The sequence below is a fragment of the Sceloporus undulatus genome, chromosome 6, assembly GCF_019175285.1.
Source record: "Sceloporus undulatus isolate JIND9_A2432 ecotype Alabama chromosome 6, SceUnd_v1.1, whole genome shotgun sequence".
Lineage (NCBI taxonomy): Eukaryota > Metazoa > Chordata > Lepidosauria > Squamata > Phrynosomatidae > Sceloporus > Sceloporus undulatus.
Window position 1 is genome coordinate 35,534,209 of NC_056527.1, and position 22,410 is coordinate 35,556,618.

The following is a 22,410-nucleotide window of genomic DNA, read 5'->3' on the forward strand; positions in this document are numbered from 1 at the left end:
AGATCCTCAAAAGCTGTTTACAGTAACCATTTCTTCCTAATGTGCAGCTCTCTTGTTTTCTCTCTCTACTGACGTCTGACGGATTTATTTCTCTACTTTTTTCACAGCTTCCTCCTTGATTTCATAAAAAATTTAATTTCGCCAGTAGCATCTATCTCATTTCAGCTTTTCACTTGCTCTACATCAGCAGCTTCTTTGTCCGTTGCCCTGGTAACTTGCTGCCTTCCCCTGCTGTATCTGTTTAGGCATTTCGGGTCCAGCTATACTATGTAATCATACCAAAATATCCCCTTTCATATTTATTTCAGTGTTTTATTGCACCAACGTCTACACATTTATGGGTATAAGATTTGGAGTTAGGCACATTGGCCTTGTAACACCCACAGACATACCTACACAGATTTGTGAGTTAGGTACTATAGGATGGTGACTTTTGGAAAAGGATCCAGGGCTGCATCCACACTGCAGAAATAATCCAGTTCGACATCACCTTAACTGCCATGACTCAATGCTATGGAATTCTGGGAACTGTAGTTTTGTGAGACATTTAGCCTTCTCTGTCAGAGAGCTCTAGTGCCACAACAAATTATAGTTCCCAGAATTGCATAGCATTGACCCATGGCAGTTAAGGTGGTGCCAACCTGGATTATTTCTGCAGTGTGGATGCAGCCCTAGAAACTTAAGAAAGCAAGCAAAATCCAGGAAGCATCTAATAAAATCTACATGAGAAACCAGAGATGCACCTCAACCTGTTCACAAGATGGATCTTTTGTTGATAGAACAACTCAATAAAAGAACCGTCTTTTAAGCATCTCTAGAGACTTAAGCTAATCTAACCATAATTTTTCATTCTAAACTTGTCTTCTACCTCATGCAGGTGAAACTTGCTATCAGATATCAAATTCCTACAAAGATTTATTCAGGGATAGTAGTACTAGGGAGGCTGCCAGAAGGAAGCTGCTTCCAGTCATGGGCTGACATCCATAAGGCTACACTAGGCACAACGATTGATTTGAGTATGCCCAGCGCAACAAGCAAAATATTAGTAAAGAACCTGTATAAAATGCAAGTTGACTGCACTAAAGAGCCACTATTAATTAATATTAATTGCCAGAGTTGGCATCTTTGGGCATGAGCCAACATCTTGTAGTGGTTTGGGTGTTAGTCTAGGACTCCAGGAGATCAGAATTTAAATCCTGACTCCTACACGGAAACTTACTCAATGACCTTTGGCAAGCCACAGTCTCTCAGCCCCAGAAGAAGACAATAGCAAAAGCCCTCTAAACAAATATTTCCAGTAAAACATTTCCTTAGGGTTGACATCAGTCCCACAGCTACAACAATCTTTTGGATGCTCACTCTCTAACTTGGTCTGACCTACCTAACAGGGTTTTGAGGATAACAGGCACAGGAGGAGATCCATATATGCTACCTTGAGTTCTCTGAAGGAAAAGTCCGATATAAATGTAATAAATAAACAAATAAAATAACTAAAAAATATTGGTTTTACCATGGCAGGTTTTCCCATCTCCATACATGCCTTCTGGACATGGGCCACAAGAATAGGATTCCACTGTATTAAAACAAGTTACTCCAGGGAAGCATGGCATGGATTTGCACTCATCTATATCTTCTTGACAATGTCTGCCTGAATAGAAATAAAACCAGTTAGGTACACCTAAAGACTGTTCAGGATTTAGTTGCTCTTCCACACAAGCAGCTCCCCAAAGAAACTCTCACAGATATGTCTAAATTTCTATAATTCGGTAACATCATTGCCTTCCCTCCAATAGACACTGTGAACTTCTGAAAATAATAATAAAATAACCCTCCTCCAAAAAAAAGACAGGGTTTCCTATAGCATTTTCGTATACATACATTTAAGGAGTGTTATATATAAAGTTGTTTTCCTAAGAGACTCTACAAAACATACTTCTAAACTTATATGTACAGGATCACACTGTGTTTCTATTTCTTATACTGCCTTCCTCTCTAATCTAAAAACCCACAAGGTTAAAGCCAAACCTTTGCCCTCTTGTTTACTGGCTTGAGCAGGTATTATGTGAAGATGCAATTCAGTAAGCAATGCTTAGAACCTGTCTGTTCTGCTTAAATAAGTAACACAGAAACTGAATACTGAAATCATGCACATAATTGAATTACTGCTATGTAAATTCAGAATAAATGACAATTCACCCTGCAGCCCTGGTGTACATTCACAGCGGAAGCTATTTATCCCATCAAAACATCTGCCATGGCCACAGGGACTGGATGCGCAGTTATCAGTGTTCACTTGACAAAGGTCACCTTCAAATCCTGGCAAGCAGACACACAGATATTTCCCTCTTCCAGGGGGGAAATTGGTATTTGTCACACAAGACCCACCATTTAAACAGTCACATGGTTTTGTGTTGACCTACAAAACATACCCAATAAACAGCAGGGTGTTTACTCATGAACAAGAAATATCATTTGTAATGGAATTTTATTGCTATATTATAGAAATTTGTGTTTGATCACAACAGGTATTACCTCTATTACTATTTTAGTTTCAGCACTGCAGTCATCAGTTATAGAAAAGGCAAATTTCTCAGCATTTTTTGACAATGCCTTCCAGATGAGGAGTCCAGCAGGGGAAAGATTGGCACCTGGGGGGCCAGAATCCAAGGAGAAAGCAACAGCGGAGCCTTCTGGATCCATTGCTCTGAACTGATATACAAAATGCTCTCCATAAAATGCTTGCAGCCTTTCTTGTATGTTTTGGAATACAGGAGGCTGGTTGTCTGCAGGAGGAAAAGAGTGATGGTATTAAGAATATACTCCACAAATAGGCTGTAGCAAGGAAATGTATTGCCCTATTCTGTCTGATCATCACTGAAATACTTCTACAGATGCATAGGAAGCCACTGCCAAAGGCCTACTGTGAGTAAGTAACTGAACACAATGCTTTGTTTTATGGCTACATGGTTGTTTTCAACCAGGAAAGAGGCAAATATGATGAAATGCAAAAACTTTCTCTGGTCCCGAGAAAGCCAGCCTTTAATGTAGGTGCTTCACTGGGGTTGTAGACCTCAGTACTGAATACATTTCTGTGGTCTGTTCACATTACATATTTACTGGACTATTATCTTACTTTTAAATACATTGATTCCATTCTTTGGAATCCTGGAGTTTGTAGTTGGGGAGGCAATGGGATGCTCTGGCTGAGAATTCTAAATACCCTTCCCTAAACTGCAAATTCCAGGATTCCACAGAATGGAACCACAACAGTTAAAATTGATTAATAGTGCTTTGTTGTTTGTTGTTATGAGCCTTCAAGCTTATGTCAACTCTAAGATGAAATTATCATGGGGTTTTCTTGACAAAATTTGTTCAGAAAAGGTTTGCCATTGCCTTTCCCTGAGGTTGAGAGCATGTGGCTTGCCCAAGATCACCGAGTGGGTTTCATAACCAAGCAAGGATTTGAACTCTGGTTTCCAGAGTCTATAATTATGTAATGTCAGTGGGCCTCTCTTCTTGCCCCCAACCACTCTCTTCATAATGACATGTATTTCTCTAGCAAGCAGAACATTCATTGAGCTACATTTCAGTTACTGACATCTATCAATGCAAAAGAATACAAATTTAAAGGAAGCTCATTTCATGAACTGCTGGGTGTTAAAAGGATTTTAAGGTAATTATACCCCTCTACAGTTTTGATAGGCATTGTTCCTAGCCTTTGCCGGATTTGTTATGAACAGATATATGTTAGCCTTTTGCTTAAAGACTGCATGATGAAAACCATTAATGTAGAACACATGCAAAGTTGGGCATCACAGCCAAGGCTCAGCATGGCACAGTGTCCGATGCTATATGTTAGGGTGGGGAACTCGGGGAACTCTAGATGCTTTGGACTGCATGTTCCACAATTCCTTACCATTAGCATGCTGTGTAGGGCTGATGATAGTTGTAGGCCAAACTATCTGGAGCACCAGCATTTTCCTCTCCACTTGATCTATATGAAGTGGCCTGCTGGGTGTTAAAACCCTATTTTTAATGTCCCAAGGAAGTCACAAAGCAAGGTGCTTTACTGTAGCTAACTTAATAAATTCATCTAGGCAGCATTTTTTATTTCCTAGTACAGGGGTAGTCAACTGTGGAAGGCTGGGGGGGCATTAACCTCCTAGGAGACTTTGGGGAGTCACACCTGCTCTCATAAGAAAAATTGCCCCAAATGCCTCTAAGAGGTGTGAGAGTATTTTACCATGTTTGGGGTTTCAAAAAAGGCATTTATTGAGCCTTAGTTGTCCCAGGTGGTGGAAATATACACCACACCCCTTAACAGTTTAAAGCATTTTAGGGCAAAACAAATTAAGTTTTTTTTTTGTCCTTTTGTTGTTTTTTTGCAAAAAATATTTTTGAGGCACACCTCCAAACATGGTGGAAATGCCTTCCATGCTCCCTAGAGTTCATTTGGCAACATTTCAGGGCAATAAAAAACAACAACCTCTGGGGACCCCAAAACAGCCCTGGGGGCTGTTTTAGACCTACAGGTCCCACTTTCCCCACCCCTGTCCTGGTATCATTCATTACAGGTTCTTTCACAGAAATGCTCACCTGTGTTGAAAAGATGTAAGCTAACGTACTATGCTATGTTAGGTTACAGTATTTGACAAGGGAGCCTCTATAACTGATCAAAACTTACTTTCAGAAATTGACCAAGTTAACCTTGATACTTCAGGTCTGCAAAGTAAACAGGAACTGGTAGGATTTGTGTCACCTTCACCATAACAAAGTCCATCTATGTTGCAAGTTTTCTCCTTCACAGAAACAAGAGCCACATTTATTAAATGTTTGAAGACATTTGCGGGTCAAACTCTCACAGCATTGGCCTCTTAACTACTACTACTGCTATTATCATAGTGTTGTTATCATCATGACTATCATCGTCATAATCATCCAGCATTATCAACCTACGTATACATGGCATTGCACCAAACTAAGTAATTGGACATCAAAGCAGACATACCTGTCAAGTGTGAAATCTTGTGCTTATCTCTGTCCCTGTCTAAATCTAGTAGTTTTCCTACAGAATCTGTAACTCTCAGTGGCCTCAATCTCTGGAATCATCCCCTGAAAACTCTTGATAAAATATTGTCGTGCTGCATCTGAATATGTCTAAACTCGCGTAGAAGTGAGACCTGTTACTCTATGACAGTCAAGATACTTTTTGTACACTATATAAAGTGGCTTGCTAAAACATCTGTATCTTCCCACTTTTTGTTCATGCAAAAGGACCACTAAAGTAATTAATACATGGATAAACCCAAATTCCAGGCTTTAGTCATATTCCTGGTTTTAGTTACATTTATCTGAAGAAGTGAATGCTAGTCCACAGAAATTTATGCCATAATACATTTATCAGTCTTAAGGTGCCAGAAGACACCTTGGTTTCACAGAATAATAGATACTGTTCTTTAGCCTTTTAACCCAAGTTATACAGCTTAAGTTGATTAATTGTTTACTCTAATAAAATTTTATTAAAACTCATATGACTAATCAACTAACATTTATTTAATGAGCTGATTGCTCTTCTAGTTTTATTTTCTAGCATCAATGAGGTTGTACATAACCAAAATGAAAATGAGGAGAGAACACTTGCCTTTAATATGCATAACCCATTTGATTGTGGGTCACATATCTGACATGCTCCATCAAATAAAGTCACTGTTTTAGGATTGCTGTAAGTGAGCCCATCATTAGAAATCTGTTCAGACATAAAACAATAGTTCTGAAAGTTATAAAAGCATGCAAAACAGAAATATAAAACATTTTAAAACTGACAACGTTCAAATGAGCTTTTATGGGGTTGAATCCTGCATATTTTAAAACACAGGGAAACTGTGAGACCATTTTATTTATTTATTTTTATTTAACTGATTTATGTATAGCCCTTCAGTGGAGCTTTTAATGAAGTATCAAAAAACAAGGTAAAAACCACAAATGACACATATCAAAACCAAAACAAAGATACTGAAAATGATTTTTAAAGCTTTGGACAATCAAAGCAAATTTTCCTGGTAGTTATCAATAATAGTACCAGTCTTAGGAAAGAATTCCACAAGCTGGTGTCATCAACAAGATTTTCTCTCACTATACACTTCTGGAAGCATATGGTAAAGGCACCTTAGGAGACCTCAGGCTGAGCATTAGATCTATTGGGTCTTAACTAAAACATCTAGGCATTCTCAAATCTGGGACCTTCTGGATACGGACCAGGTGCTCAACCACTAACATTGGCATCTTCCTACACATGAACCTACTTATCAGTTATGGTCGTCAAATGAACCACTCTTTTAAGAATTTTCACTCAGCTCTACTGCAGGGATGGGCAATGTCTGAGGGGCTGGGGGTTATTTTTGCCTTTCCTTGGATTTTCTGAAAAAACTTTGGTTTTAGAAATAGATATAACATAAATTTAAAAGAGCAAACCTGATTTTGCCATTTTATACAAGGGACATCATTTTACTATGCCACTGTATCTAATGGGACTTGAGTATCCACGGATTTTGGTATCCTAGAGGGGTCCTGGAACCAAACCGTAGCAGATACCATGGGGCCACTGTACACAAATATACAGTGATCACCTTGATTTGCCATCTAGCGATGGGCTGGTCATCTCCCAGATCTACAGCATCAGACTGGTCTCCTTCGGTGGGTAGTTGGCAATCAACAGTCCTACCGTTGCGGAAGACAGCATGGATGAATACAGATTCCCCAAACATCCATTTGTTATCACTGTACTGAATTAAAGGAGCAGAAAGCCTGATTTAGTTAGACAACACAATAAAATATTTTTTCTTAGATTCATCAACTGTGATGTATAAAACTGGAAAGCATTTTGCATAGCATGGCATTACCAAGTCAGGGCCAAATAGTTCAGAGGACAAAAAAAATCCATGATTTGAAGATCTCTGGCTTTAAAGAAAAGGTAAATGCACTGGAAGGTCTGTTTTGGAACTGAGGTGTGATACAGCAGAAGGGGGTTCACTTTCTTCTTCCATGAATTTCCTGATCAAGCTTGCTCCCATCATACTATTTGCCCAGGAAGCAAATGCAACAAAAGCAGGGGTGTCTAAGCTTGGTCTGCCTTTGTATGTGGATGATTTGCTAGGGAAATGAAGTTCAGGGAAGGAAAGGTACAGACATGTTACAGATTTCTGGTTCATCACATTTACTTATCGATGAGGGTTAACCAATTAAGAAGTCCCTTCTGCAATCACAGTCATGTGCATATTTCATCCCAAATCAGTGAAAGAAGGATTATGGTGTATTCCTCTCCTGTACTCTTATATACTTTGTTTCTATGTTCCAACGGTTTCTGGTCTTTGAGCAAGGGAAGGACAGCCAGGCACAACTCCATCATGCTTTTGGTCCCAGTGGATTATGAGAAGCCCTCCCTTTGGATTCCAACTACCATTGCTCTGACCTCATATGTGCATGTCTTATTTAAGACTGAGGCCAAGGAACTGTCAAATTAGTTACTGTATTTGTAAGTTACCCTTAAAAAGAAGGATGGGAGGGGGACAGAAAAAAGAAGGAATGCAATAGCACCTTTAAGACTATCTGGTTTTTATTTTAGCATGAGCTTTTGTGGATATAAACTGCCCTGGGATCCTTATGGCTGCAGGGTGAAGCATAAATACTCTAAATAAATCAATTCCCTCTATTAGCTATTTGCAGTCAGAAGAATGGAATGTTCATGGGTCATTTAAAGTAAAACAACCCAGGTTCTTCTACCAGCTAATACTTAAGAGCTATCCAAACTTGTCATAGTACTTAGAGCTATCCAAACATATCAGAAATTAGAAAGGTCCCTAGAACTTTTGCTGTGAAGCAAAAATCAAATGAAGGGCTAAGGGAGCAGGGGAATGAAAGAAAAGAAATGTTATTAGGTGGGAATTATTCTGTACTTTGTAATCAGAAATGGAGGAGTTATTATTTAGACATGCAGAACAATTTTATGCATATTTATTGTATATACTCATGTTTAAGTCTAGAAATTTTGGTGAAAAAATTGACCCCAAAAACCTGAGTCAACTCATCCACGGGTCAGTGTAAGTACTGTACTTTAAATAATAAAAAATGAACCACTTCTGGTGAAAGACAAAAGTGTAATCTGTCCTGGAAGCACTGACCTCCCTCTACTCTCTTATCCATCCAGACTTTAGGATTGGCACGAACAGTTATGCCTGCTGGAATGTTGTACTTTGGCATTGTTTTCCTTTGCTTCATTCTTTCAATTCTTTGTTACATGCCCTTACATTTTACCCTCTACCTATCCATGGGTCATATCAAAATCCATAATTTGGGCCCCAAAACCTGCCCTCGACTCATACGTGAGGTCAAATTATAGTCTGGTAAATACGGTACTCAGAAACATGTCCCACTGAGTTCTATGGGGCATCCTCCCAGAAAATGCCCACTAGACAAAAACCTTAATTAGGTCAGACTGTGCTATATAAGAGAACACAAAGATGTTGTGTGCTAGAAGCTACTGGCAGAAGGGAAAGGATCTGTTCTTCCCTTGGAGAAAAGTAATAGTTATTTAAACCTAATAGATGACATGTATTTTTTTGTCTGCTCACTAAAATGATAAGTCTAGACTATAGCAACCTCTTTTCTGAGTTTTCTTTTTTGGAAGCACATGCCCAGTGGTGCTGCTGTTACAACAAAAGAAAACAAACCCCCTTGCAATAAGTGAGGAGCATGGAGACAGTTCAAACTGTGATAAGTGAACTCCCAATAATTGTCTCACTAGGAGTTTGATCGGGCAGGCTTTTAACTTAATGGAGTGTAAATGTGCTGTTGACTTTCTCATTTCAGACTGACTTGCAAATGAGAGGATCCATGTTGTGCTCAAGGAAAATCCATAGCTTGACTTGTAACAGAACCTGCCAAAATAACCTCAGCTCAGCATCTGCCAGAACTAGCCAAGGGAGGAAAGAAAAGATTGACTGGAAAAAGAAAATATTTTCTATTGTTCAGAAGTGAGAATGGAATTTCTTATACATAAGGGATTAAAAATGCATCACACCGTATCTCTTGTTCAAATTCAGAGGCCACACATTAATTTGAGCTTGATTAACTTTGGCTTTCCAGCACTGGGCAATTAATCCAGTCTCCTGGATAGACTCCAACCTGAATAATTGTTTTCTTTCCAACAAAAACACTCCTGTAATTATTATTTCCTGCCTCAATATCCAACTGATAACAGCATATGTATTTTGAACTAGTTAATATGGGGTTGTATATGATGCACAAGTTTGAAACAGTTTAATATTAACTACATGATGTTTAGCCTACTATGCTAAGGTGCAAATGAAATCAACAGCCCAACAACATGCAACATCCAAAGTGTACACACCTGTGACAACAGTCTTAATATGGTCCAGACTTATAGGGCAAGGCTGGGAAATCAGTGACTCCCCAAATGTTACTGAACTACAGTTTGCATCATCCTTGGCCACAGATCATGCTTACTGAGTAGATATGAGTTGGTGATCAAGAATATCTGAAAGGCTACAGGTGATTCACCCCTGGTATAGCTGCATGTGGCCACCCAGGGCTATTTACCTATCTGCAGGGTCTCCCAGACCCCCGCCCTAATATCTTGCCCCCAGATGTGCCCAAGGAGTGTGGGAGGCAATTTTGGCATGTTTCTTACCCTTTCACCCCTGGAGCTGAAACCAAAGCAATGCTGAAACCAAAGTAGTACTATAAGTAATGCCACTGCTGCAGTTTGGGCAGACAACCTGGAAAGACAGCTGTTTCTATCACCACAGCTTTTCTCCTTTCGGCATCATCAGTAGTAAACACAAAATTTGTTTATGTTTCATATATACCTTATACACATAGTCTGCAGGTAATTTTATACAATACTTTAAATAATTTTGCACCTAAAACAAAGTTTGTGTACGCTGAACTATCAGAAAGCAAAGGTGTCACTATCTAAGCCATGAAAAATGTTTTGGTTTTTGGAGTATTCTGGATTTTGGAATTCCAGATAAGGGAGACTCAACCTGTACCATAAAAAGAAACAGGTTACTAAAGGAATTTTTTACAAATAAGAAACTGCTTCCAAGTTTTGTCTCTAGGATATTGCTAAGTCACTGGTCATGATTCAGATGAGAAAATTTATGCCTTGTAGCCTTTCAGTTTTTATCGGAGTTGTGACAAGAAGATGATGTGGGCAAACTTGGATTATAATTCAAATGAGAGTGGGACCTCCAGTGAATCAGTCCTGAATGTAAGATAATGTATCAATGGGTCTACTGAGTTCTGGAATAAAACTAGATTTTAGACTTCATTACAAATGTTCAGATGCCTCTGATATATCACATGGATTGCACTTTGACATGGCATGGCAATGGTGGTAATTAGTCTGAATGAGATTACAGTATATCCACCAAAAAGGAGCAGAAGTTCTAGGTACATGGCCATACTAAACAAGAGGTTCCAATCTTTACTTCTTACACCTGTTTGCTTATCCTCCAGTTCCTTAGTCTTTTAAGAGGACACCTGATTTAACAGCATGGATACAACATGGATGCAGTATACCTTTAAATGACCTCATATTCTAAAGCTTGAACCCTGATAAAGATTAAATGTTAGATTTACTATACAAGTCACCTGCAATTTGTTAATTTCACATCTGAGGTTAGGTGTCTCTGTGAACCCATGTCCAAAAGCTCTTACAGTTGAGCAGTCATACAATCGAACATCACATAATCCTCCATGATCCAGCTCTATAATTTCTGGAACCTGGTCTTTGAAATGAAAATTAGAAAGTGAAAGATACATGGACATTTCATGCAAATGGTATACAGAGACATTGTAGATAGCAACCAACATATCTATCGTAACAGACAGATATGGAAAAAAAAACATACTACAGATACAAAAGCTACTTTCATTCCAAGGCAAAAGCTACAGGTCTTTTATCCTAAGTTGTCCTGCCTCAAAGATGGAATTTCACAGGGTTCAGACAACAGTATCTTCCATTTGTATACCTCCCATATTTTCCCACTGTTTATTCTGCCAGAAAAATCTTTTAAAGAAGAAAATACAGATTAGTTCCACAATGGCTTTGGAATGATAGTCCTAAGGGTCTACCATTTGAGAGCCCCAAAAGTCTGGGCAAAGGAACAAATTAATGTCAGCATTTCATGTTAAAGGTTTCTTTGAAGAAATTCATCCTAAGGATATGATATAAATTATTACATTCAAATAAAGTCTAATTTTTGCCAAAAAAGAATGAAGAGATGACACTGTTTTTTGACAGTAGAACTTCAGATTTCAGGTGACAGCTAAGCATAAAACATTTTATACAAAATATGATGGCATATACTGGAACTGACAGAATGCCACATCACAGTCGCACCCGAGGATCAGGGTTTTTAGAATCAAGGGTACAAGTGAAATGTTTGCTATGTTAAATGCTTTGGGGATGTGTGCAAAATACGTGGAAGAAAGTATCTTGTGGTTTTTTTTAATGAACAAATGTTTGAATGTTTGCTAAGACAATGAAAGATACTACATGGAAGCATCAGGATACATTCCAAATGGAGGCCAGCATAGGAAATTGTATTCCTTGGACAGAAGTTGACATTACAGATTTACTAAGCAATGGTTAAATCCAGAACAACAGGAATCTAACCTGTATAGCTTTCCTAAAAGAAAGAGTGTAGACACAAAACAGAGAGCAGAACAGATTAGTGTAGATTAGGACAGATATTAAATAATGTGAAGGCCCATTATGAAGCACCTTTGCCAAAAGCAAGTGGATGAAAAGGCTAATAACAGTGGAGCTCAACTCACCAGATGACACACTGCAGTCATAAGAACTGAAACCTTGAAAACAAGCACAGCCCCATTCAACACAATGACCTCTCCCACTGCAGAAGTTGGGGCATTTCAATGCTAAAATCACATTCTCCATTAATCCCTCATTTTCCTTGGTGTGGTAATTCACTTCTTCCAAAATTCTTCTTTCACACTCATTTTCCAGCAGGGCCAAACTGGCCTTTGCCCAGCTGAGATCATCCTTCAGTTGTAGATCCTTGACACACATGAACACTGCATCCTCCGTCCGTTGGCCAAGGAAAGCTTTACAAGCTGTACCTATGCTGGAATTGGCTACTGTCTCCCAACAAAGAGCCAGCACATCAGACTCAGTGAGGCCAGAAGGTGTGGGCCAGGAAGCCAGGAGTTCCTGATGCATGCCAGTTGTGTGATCTTCTGGAAAGAAATAGCTAAATCCATCAAGATCTGATTGGCTTAAACTCTGGGATGGAAATACCGAAAGGTACTCATAATACTGTTGGCGCTTTGTACGTTCTCTGATATTATGTCTTGTGTGCTGCTTCTGGCTGCCATAAATGTCAGCATATCTGTGTGCTCCCAAGCTCCCAAGAGGTAGTTTATCTGTTGTAATGCCTGCCTTTGAGTTTGGAAAGATAACAGGGTAAGCTGGGGGAGCTGTCTGAAGAGGTGTTTGATTATGAGAGTGCTCCTCTCTGGAGGGAACAGTAGAAGAAGCTTCTTTGAGCACAGCTGCACGTTTCCTTAAGCCCCTGATATGATCAACTGAGCTAATATATTCAGCTGTAACATCCAGTTCTGGGATCAAGGAAGGAAGCCATACATTCTTCTCACTTCTTTTGCAAGATAAAGCAAATTCTGCTTCAGAAACAGGATTCAGTTTATTTGTCGGCTGTTCCACTCCCACACCACCAGCACTACAGCTACAGAAAAGTGCTTTCTTGGCTGCATTTGAGGGAGCTGGGGATTTGTCAAAGAGGCTCTGCCCTGGCAAAATCCTGTAAAGGAAAACAACAGGAAAATCTCAAGATGACCACAACCCAGACTAGCAGTATCAATTCAAAGAAGCAATAGGAAAAATGGCTTGTGCAGCTGTAGCTTTGCACAAACCTTGGCAATGTTGCTTATTTGGGGCTATGAGTTTTTTTGCACAACTCAGTTTTATCAGTCCCTAATAGAACTATCATATCTCTGTCTTAACAGAATTTTAGGATTTGTAGTTTAGTGAGGGACTCAGAATTCCTTGCTAGAGCACTCTAGCATGGTTAGAAAACTGTAGTTTCCTAAGTTATTCTGACAAGAAAGATTGCGTACTGAATCAGATCACATTGGGTATTAAAGTTATTTTTTTAAAAAATATTTTTAAGTTTCACAATACAAAATGTTACAGTTTCTTCATATCCAAATATGCTTTAACACTACTTATTTTATACTAAAACACCTCAGTGCACCCTTTCCCCAGAGCCATTCTCATCCATATAGTCCAACCAAAATATTAATTCATCTCGTGAAGGTAATTTTCCATCTTCTTTTCTTAATACTTTTTCAATAAATTGTTAAGAAAAGAAGATGGAAAATTGCCTTCACGAGATGAATTAAAATTTTGGTATTAAAGTTCTAGGGTATTAAAGTGGAGTGAAATAGAGCTCTACAGTGATAGAGAATTCTAAGTACTTCATTCAACAACAAATTCCAGGACTGATGTCAAATTGGCCATGCTTGCTGGAATGTTTTGGGATTTTAGTCTCCAAAAGTAACTTTTCCAAATTCTGGTTTTGTAATATTGTTGCTGCAGCCATTAACTCTTCTAGACACCTTTTAAAACCCAAGGGTGACTTGTGTCTTTGGTAACTGGAAATGTTTGGAGTAAAAATGACAAATAGAACTCCAACACACAGGGCTTATTCCGATATCTAAGTGACCACTGGCCATGTTGGTTGGGAGAGTCCACAAGTTCTAATCCAAAAATGTAATTTTTCTGAGCTCTGATCCAAAGTAACCAGTGAACTTCATTGACTGTGAAGATCTAGACACCTATTTGTGAATAAACCCCACAAAAAGAAGACCACTGCAAATGGGGAAATTGTAATCTAAATCCAACATTCGGCTCAGACTATTACAATGACTGTTTTCAATAAGTAGTAACATTTGAGGGTTTTCTTTAAAATAAAAAGACCTTGATGAGACTAGTAAAGTTCTTATTACCTCCACTCACTAATAAAAGACAGATGAGCATCCTCTCCTCTGTTGATTTCTTTTCCATCCATATCATGGTAATCATTCTCTGCAATGCCATCAAACGTTCCACAAAGTCCCAATGTATGTTTATAATCAGAACTGGGGGCTCTGAGGGTTAGACTCATTCCCCATTCACTCACATCAGCTCGAATAAAAGCTCCAGATGAAAATAAGATCTAAAAAGATAACATGGCAAAGACAACAGGAAAAAAATGTTTTCCTGCCTTGAAATCAGGTTCCTCATTTCAAAACTGTTTTGGAGATGACATGAATATGTTTATCCCCTTCCTATTTTAATCTCTTTTCTTTACCTGCAATATTATGCTAAAAATCACACATTCTTTGTGAAATTACTTCTTCATCATCTTCTCTTGCTACTGACATCTGTCTTTTCAAGGTATAAAGGACTGGAATCCTGAAGCAATCAGTCACTGGCCTTAAGAATATGCAAATGATTCTTGCAGCACCTTTGGGACGAATAACTGAGCAAAAGAAGTTGTAATATAAACTTTCATAGACTTGGTGTACTTTCTCAGATACATGAAACTAGACCAGTTCTGTGAAAGCTTATGCTACTTCTTTCACTCAGTTAGTCTCAAAGCTGTTACAAGATCTGTGTGCATACTGATATCCCCGACATGGCTGTGTCATTGAATTCTGACCTGATCAATATTATTGAGAACCGTTTATTTTAAGAGCAGTTAGCAAAGACACCTTCATGATGCTTAAAAAATCAACAACTCTGGACCACACCCAGAAATTTATCAATATCAGCCTACAAGATCATGAGAGGATCAGAGTCAGACTGGCCCATGACTTGTTCTGCCCTTATGAGCTTTGTTCCCATAAGATGAAACAACCAAGTGGATACTCAAACAATACCAAGGTGTTCAGCTTAATGGCTACAAGACACAGCAACAGAATCTCCATACAGTAAGGGTGGATTTTTAGGATCATTTTTTCCCCTTCCTGCACTCTTCCTAGATGACTAAACTAGGGTTGTCATACTTGGGCCATATCATGAGAAAACATGACTCACTAGAAAAGACAATAATGCTTAGCAAAGCAGAAGGCAGTAGGAAAAAGAGGAAGATTGCACTGCAGATGGATAGATTCAACGAAAGAAGCCACGTCCCTGAGTCTGACCTGAGCACAGCTGTGATGAAAGGGTGACTTTAAGGTCTGTCATTCTCAGGGCCACCTAAGTCAAAACTGACAGCAGTTAAGAAGAAGAACAACAAATGGCATAAGAAAAGGGAAGGCTGAAATATCACCAAGAAATTATGGGTCAAACTAGATGCACAAACATCTGTCATTCTCCTTCTCCTTTTTTCCAAAATAGATGTAAAGATTGGGACCACAGTGCAGGACAAGAGGGTTCATTTTACCCAGAGCCCTTTTCCTTCCAAAAATCACATCCTGCAGAGTGATAGTTCTGCACCATCTCTGTGGGGGAATGAAATTGAATGAGAAAATGCTACAGGGGAACGCGTTATGTACACTCTGAACTTGCACTGTGACCTCAATCCAGGTTTCCTCACTTCACAGCTGCTTTCTCCCACTAAGCATTAAAATCTACAAGTTTAACAATGTGTCCAATATGACATCTAGTTTGGGCCTGTGAAGCCCAGGGCAGTATTCCAAGTTAAGAAAAGTCCACTCTTGCTTAAAAAATAATAATGTATTATCTATCGAGAAAGGATGATATGTGCAATATAAGATTTTATAAGAAAAGGTCCGATTAGGAAAAAACTGTGGCAGTATAGTAGCCAGCATTAGAAACATTATGAGATGATTGTTCAAACTAATAGGAAGTGGTTCATGTCTTTTTAATGAGATTCAGATAAAATGAAAGGAAGAGAAACACCAAGGAGAAAAATCAGAGGCAGGAAATGGGAAAAGGTGTAGATTTCACTAACACCTATTTTCAGTCAAATTGAGCCTTTGCAAATATACATTAATGTAGTTTTTTTCCTTGAAACAAATTCCTCCTATCTTATACTCTTCAATCTGAAGCATATTTCAAGTTGTAAAGTGATAAAAGAGAAGATAATTTTTCTAGAGAATGTAACAGAAGTAATTTTGTCTTAGAAAGTAATGTAAATGAGACCAAACTGAAGAATGATGGCTTGTTGTTACATGAATATACCTACAGCTTGTTTGCTCCCAGTTCCTCTTTTCTCAAGATTTGAGATGAAATCAGAAACTTTTTCCTTCCCCAGTTTTCAAACTGTAATTCCAGTTTTGCAATACTTAATGCTTACACTATAATGCAATGAGATCATTTGCCTAATTACAGCCTTGCAGTATAACCTAACATTATAAGGGGTTAATATTACAGCTGTCCCTCCTTATCCAGAGATTGTTTTAAATCCATTGATTCAACCTTCCACAGCTTGAAGTCCATTAAATGCAATTATTATATATATAATTTTACTATTTTACTATGCCATTGCATTTAATGGGACTCAAGCAACCACAGATTTTGATGTCTATGGGCATCCTGAAATCAAACCCCAGTGGATATACAGGGCCCACTGTACCTATGTACCTATGTTTTATTGAAATGAAACAGCTTCATAAACTTTGTTGTTATCTGACATCAAATCGACCTCAACTTATGGTGACCCAATGTATAAGAACCCGCAAAGTACCCCTCTCTTCAACCACCTTGCTCACATCTCTCAGACTCATAGCTGTGGCTTCCTTGGTTGACTCTATCCATCTGGATGTGGTCTTTCTCTTTTCATGCTGCTTTCTACCTTAGTAAGCATAACCGTCTTTTCTAGTGAGTCATGGCTTCTCATGATGTAGCCAAAGTATGACAACCTCAGTTCAGTCATCATAGCTTCTAGGGAGATTTGCTGTGAGACCATTTATTTGTCTTTTAAGCAGTCCACAGTATCTGCAGAACTCTTCTTCAGTACATTTCAAATCAGCTGATTCTCTTCCCATCCGCTTTCTTCACCACCCAACTTGCAAACCATGCATAAAATGAGAAATAAGATCGGATGTACAATCCTAACTTTATTATTCAATTATTTGTCTTTGCACTTCAGAATCTTGTCTAGTTCCTTCATAGCTACTCTTCCAAGTCCTAATCTTTTGATTTTTTTGACTACAGTCTCCATTCTGATTAATGATTGAACCATGGTATGGGAAGTCTTGAACTATTTCTAAATCTTTGCTGTTTATTTTGAAGTTATATAAGTCATCTGTGGTCATTATTTTGTTTTCTTAATGTTCAGTTGTAAACTTCCCACTGCATTGTCTTCCTTGCTTTCTTCAAAATAATCATCTTTGGTATATTCATAAACTAAGGCCACCTTATTTCAGTAAAGTATAATTAAGATTATTTAATTTGCCCAGGCCCGTTACAGATGGGCCTATAGTACGGACTGGGTCCATACTAGGGTTAGAAAGGGGCGTCACTTCCAGATGCCCCTAAACCTAATAAAGACCGAGTCCGTACAAAATGGCAGCGCCCGTCCCACACAGGAGCTGTCATCTTGACGTAGCGGATGCGTTGCGTCCACACGTTGCACAGCACATATGATGTGCTGGCACCTCGTGGCGTCATAACTGCGATGCAAAGAGAAGCGCCATTTTGGTGCTTCTTATTTGCAGCGCGGAGGAGCCGTGCGGTTTGGACGCTGGGGCTCTTCCGTGCTGCAAATGGCGGCGGCGGCAGACCACCCGTTCTGGGCGGTCTGTAACGTGCCCCAGATTCAGACCAAACATTCAACTATCCTTACTTAGAATGAGAAGTGGAGGCTCAAAATCAAGTCATGGCCATCCCAGAACGCAAGAGAAGGAGAGGAGGGAGGAGCATATGATGAGGTTTCTTCTTGCAATGATAAACCAAAATCAGAGGATGGAAAGTTACTTTTTTGATTTCAACTCCCAGAATCCCCCAACTCCCATGCTGAAAAATCCTGGGAGTTGTAGTCCAAAGTGTTTTCCAAACTCTCCTCCAAATGTAGTTTTTGTATGTGGAAGACATACAAAACAAAAACTCCCCCTGAATCAAATAGCTGTAAAGCAGATATAAAACTGATTACACACCGTGACTTTTCTTCCTAAATATGATTCAGTGATCCTGACATTGTTGTCTGCTGGGTCTCTGCTTTTTACAGATAAGTGTGGCTGTGAATCATGCAGCTGGCCGCTGCACATATCAAATGCTATTGTATCAGCCCCTTCTCTGGCAACAAACCCACAGTTACATGATGCTGGGTAATAAAGGCTTCCACAGTCCCACTGGCGCACGTGGACTTCAAAATCACGGGCAGCACTTCTGTAGAGCACAAATGTTCCTGTTTTAAAATTGTCATACATCCTGAAAGAAAGAAAGAGTAGAACATTACTGTTATTTTAACATCATAATAATGTTCATTTAAAGCTTTGTTTGTGCAACGCTACCTTTTTATCTTTATTTTTCCTAATGCTATGCATACTCAGTCAGATAGGTTCCACTTAATTTAGTGGATCTTATTCTTTGGTGAGGGTAAATAAGATTTTAGCCTCCCTCACCAAAATCACAGGGCCAAATTACATGTTGGTTATTGTTTCATCTAATTTGTCTCTGATATTTTGTTCATTTTTCTTTCAGAAAATTATTATTATTATTAACCTTTATTTATGAAGCGCTGTAAATTTGCACAGCGCTGTCCATGAAAGAAAGGTTGTTCCCCTAACCCTAGCGAATATGGAGGGACAACTGTATATTGTTGCTGTGAGCCTTCAATTTGTTTCTGACTTATGGCAACACTAAGACAAATCTATCACAGGGTTTTCTTTTCAAAATTTGTTGGGGGGCATTGCCATCCTCTATAACTGAGTCTGCATGACTGACCCAAGGTCACCCTGTGGGTTTCCGTGGTCTAGCAGAGATTTGAACCCTGGTTTCCAGGGTGGTAGTATTTATAGCCCAATACATCCAGAGGGCATAAGGTTAGGTAAGGCTGTTTTTTTTATCGTGCTTCCTCTTGAATTTTTTTTTTTTTTTTTTTTTTTTTTTTTTTTTTGTCAAAGGGGACTGAGAGGGATGATGAACTCTCTCCTCCATATTTTTTAATACTTTCCCTGAATCCTTGGTGCATCAGTGCTCCCTCCACTTCCTAAATATGCCATAAGCAGAAGAAAAGGATGGAAAATATGTCATTCAAATGCATGGAATATTTTTTCTTTTTCTTTTCTTTTCTTTTTAAATGGGAAGGCTCTATGACAGTTTGGAAGAAGCACAGCACATGGCTGCCACAAAACCCTTATGTCAAGCTGCACTTAGCTTTATGTATTCTAGGCAGTTGCTAGGAGACTGGGCTGAACCAAATCTATCACTGCCTCTTTGCCTAGTTGATGCTCACTATAACATGGACTTTAATAAGTGCCTGCTGTCCCTGGCTATGCATTGTGAGCATGGAGTATCCAGCCGCTGCACTTCTCCAGAGGCATATTCTATAGAACCATTCAAAGATATAATCTTCACTGGTTGGGTTTCATTGCAACAAAGTGAACAGCTTTCCTTCAGAAATATAACAACCAGCACCATTAAGCTGAAACAACTGCTAAAGGAAAACCTCCTCTCCTTTCATTCTGGGATTCATTTGACAGATAGAAACAACAACTCTCTTAATAGAGTCAGCACAAAGTCATTCATTCTCTTTAAAAGAAAAACATGCCACAGTAGGAAATCTGTTAATTACCTGCCATCAAAGGTAATGATGTGTGGGTCCGTAAAAGAGTAGCAATAAGAAAAAGGAAGATCCTTCACAGTAACCTTTGAGAGAAAAATGAATACATTCACAGGAGGTTATTATGGTAAATCTTCTGATGTAAAATCCTTCAGATCCTACCCCTCAAACTTCCACTAGCCTGGAGAATCTGGGAATTGTCATTCAAAAAACATCATTTCCCCAAGATTTGTTTGCAGGATGCTCCAAAATTAATACAAAGAGCATACATAGTTTCAATCAAGACATGAAAAATTACATGCCAAAGTCACTTGAAGCTGACATTTCCCAGTTCTTCATAAGAATCTGGTACTATTTTGATTGGCATTCACAACAAGATCTTGGGAGAAGTAACTTTTTTCATCTGTCCATTCCCTAATGGAACTCCCAGCGATCATCATTTCCAGTTCTACTGTGAGGACAAGCATGATAAAGACACTAAAATACTACACAAATTAAAAGCATTATTACAAAAGATCACTCTTAGTAACTGTTTTAATAATTATTATTACATTTATTTAAAAGCTTTACTATCCCACTTTAGCACTCAAGACCCCTAAAGGAACACTATGTTCCAAACACACAAATATATGTATTAGGAGCAACAAGACAGTCTGAGAGTTCATGATGATGCCAAGCTATAGAATTTAAGCAGGCTTGAGCCTAATCAGTACCTACATGGGAAATTGCCTGGGAACTCCTGGTATGTCAGCTTGCATTCCATTATGGATGAAAGAGAAGGTATAAATCAAAATACTGAATCAGGAAAGAATCACCTGTTTTCATTAACTACATGGTTTTCCTGTACCACTTTTCTTTTCTGTAATCAATACTGAAGGGGATGGTTTTTCACCTGAATGCTCCCTGGTGCATAGCCATTCCAAAGGAAATTGTTACTAATGATAGGCTCCACCACAATCTTGGTTCTTCGGTTGCCATCTTGAGTGAAATCGCTCACAGCAGTATAATGGACACTGGTCTGGCTACATGTTCCATTGAAGCAGGGTTGATGAGGAAGATCCACACGGCAAGAAGACAGAGCCACATTTAAGACCTCCAGATCTTTTTCTGTTCCAATACAGATAAAACCATTAGTAGCCCATTTTTTTGGAAAGATAACATAAGGTCATAACTTCGCTAAACCTTATGCTACTTCATTTCCATACACAAAGGATTTCGATATTGAATTGACATTCTCACATACCTATGGCATATATGTCTGTCATTGGCTTCCACTCCACGAAAACCATCTGAAGTCTATGAAAGCTCATGCTGTCAACTTATTTCTTTCAGTTAGTCTCAAAGGTGCTACAAGATCTTTCTACATACTGTACTTATATTTTAAGATTAAGTTTTGATGGTTTTCTTCACCTCCTTCCTTTTGATTTATCAATACCCTGACTCTCTCTCATTCTCTCCCCGTGTGTGTGTGTGTGCAAGTCCAATACTGGAAGAGAGTACATGTCTATTTACTTGGAGAGGTTTCTTTTCCCTGCAGAACAATGTTCCATTTACATTAAAAACACAATCATACACATATCTACTCAGAAGCAAGTCCCAATGAGATCAGTAGAATATTTTCCTAGATTTAAAAATGTTCAGGATTTTGGCCTAATGAGACTTTCCAAGGCTAATAGAATACAGTTATTTCTTTATGGCAATCATTTTTTTTTTTTTGTCAATGGTATCTTACCTATTTCATTCCATTTACCCCTTGGAGCCAAAAGCACATTATTCTTTTCCAGTCACCCATTCCCCACTTTTTCCTTAAAGGCTCTGTGGAGAGGGTTAGGTTGAGAGGCTGCAATTGAGTCAAGGTGGCCACATGAATGTAATGCTATGAGGCAGCTAGGTGTAGTGAACTGGGCCTCTGCCACTAGGTAGATGGGTTTTAGAGTCCTTGTTAGCATCACAGCTGTCCAGTGGCATGAAAGAGTTATTCTGCATTATTTTACTATTATTTATTTAAATATTTGTACCCCATCCAATATCAAAAGATCTCAGGGCAACTTACAAATAAAATTGAGATAACAGACTGAACATTTGGAAACAATAAAAATAATTTAAATAAGCTAAAACGTATTAAACCTAATAGTGAGTTAAAATAGATTTAATAGATCAAAAGGTGTTGTTGTTTTATTAAAAAACTAAGTACATCAATAGTTGAAATGAATTAATGAGACCAAAAGGCCTTGGGAAACAACCAAGTTTTCACTTGGCAGTTAAATGAAATGAATGTTGGTGTCAATCATGTCTCCAAGGGGAGGGCATTCTACAATTGCGTGCTATAGATGAGAAGGTCCTCTCCTGTGTCTCAACATACTGTATGGACCTCACTGTTGGGACAAAGAAGCAGCCTCCCCAGCAGATCTCAACCCTCAACCAGGCACTGATAGGAAGAAGCTTTCCCTCTAGTACCAAGTTCCCTTTAGTATCAAGGTTCTTTAAATGTCATCACAATCACCTTGAATTCAGACCAGAAGTGTATTGGGAGCAGTACAATTCTTTTAAGAATGGCATTATATGCTGTCCATATGGTATTCCAATCAGCAATCAAAATGCATCATTTTGCACTAAC

At 38.7% G+C, this 22,410-nt stretch overlaps 1 protein-coding gene across 1 annotated transcript in view; it reads right to left on the bottom strand.

Moving 5' to 3' along the window:
* The window catches only part of VWDE (von Willebrand factor D and EGF domains), a 53,235-nt gene that overhangs the window by 16,122 nt on the left and 14,703 nt on the right, over window positions 1–22,410 (bottom strand). Inside the window, exons 8-19 of the mRNA XM_042477635.1 lie at window positions 20,686–20,900; window positions 19,806–19,879; window positions 18,166–18,439; window positions 14,068–14,276; window positions 11,860–12,860; window positions 10,672–10,808; window positions 6,627–6,782; window positions 5,642–5,746; window positions 4,685–4,799; window positions 2,533–2,783; window positions 2,197–2,416; window positions 1,511–1,648 (exon numbers count right to left, since the gene is read on the bottom strand). Coding sequence (XP_042333569.1) covers window positions 1,511–1,648; window positions 2,197–2,416; window positions 2,533–2,783; window positions 4,685–4,799; window positions 5,642–5,746; window positions 6,627–6,782; window positions 10,672–10,808; window positions 11,860–12,860; window positions 14,068–14,276; window positions 18,166–18,439; window positions 19,806–19,879; window positions 20,686–20,900 — 2,895 coding nt within the window. The remainder of the gene's footprint in view (window positions 1–1,510; window positions 1,649–2,196; window positions 2,417–2,532; window positions 2,784–4,684; window positions 4,800–5,641; window positions 5,747–6,626; window positions 6,783–10,671; window positions 10,809–11,859; window positions 12,861–14,067; window positions 14,277–18,165; window positions 18,440–19,805; window positions 19,880–20,685; window positions 20,901–22,410) is intronic.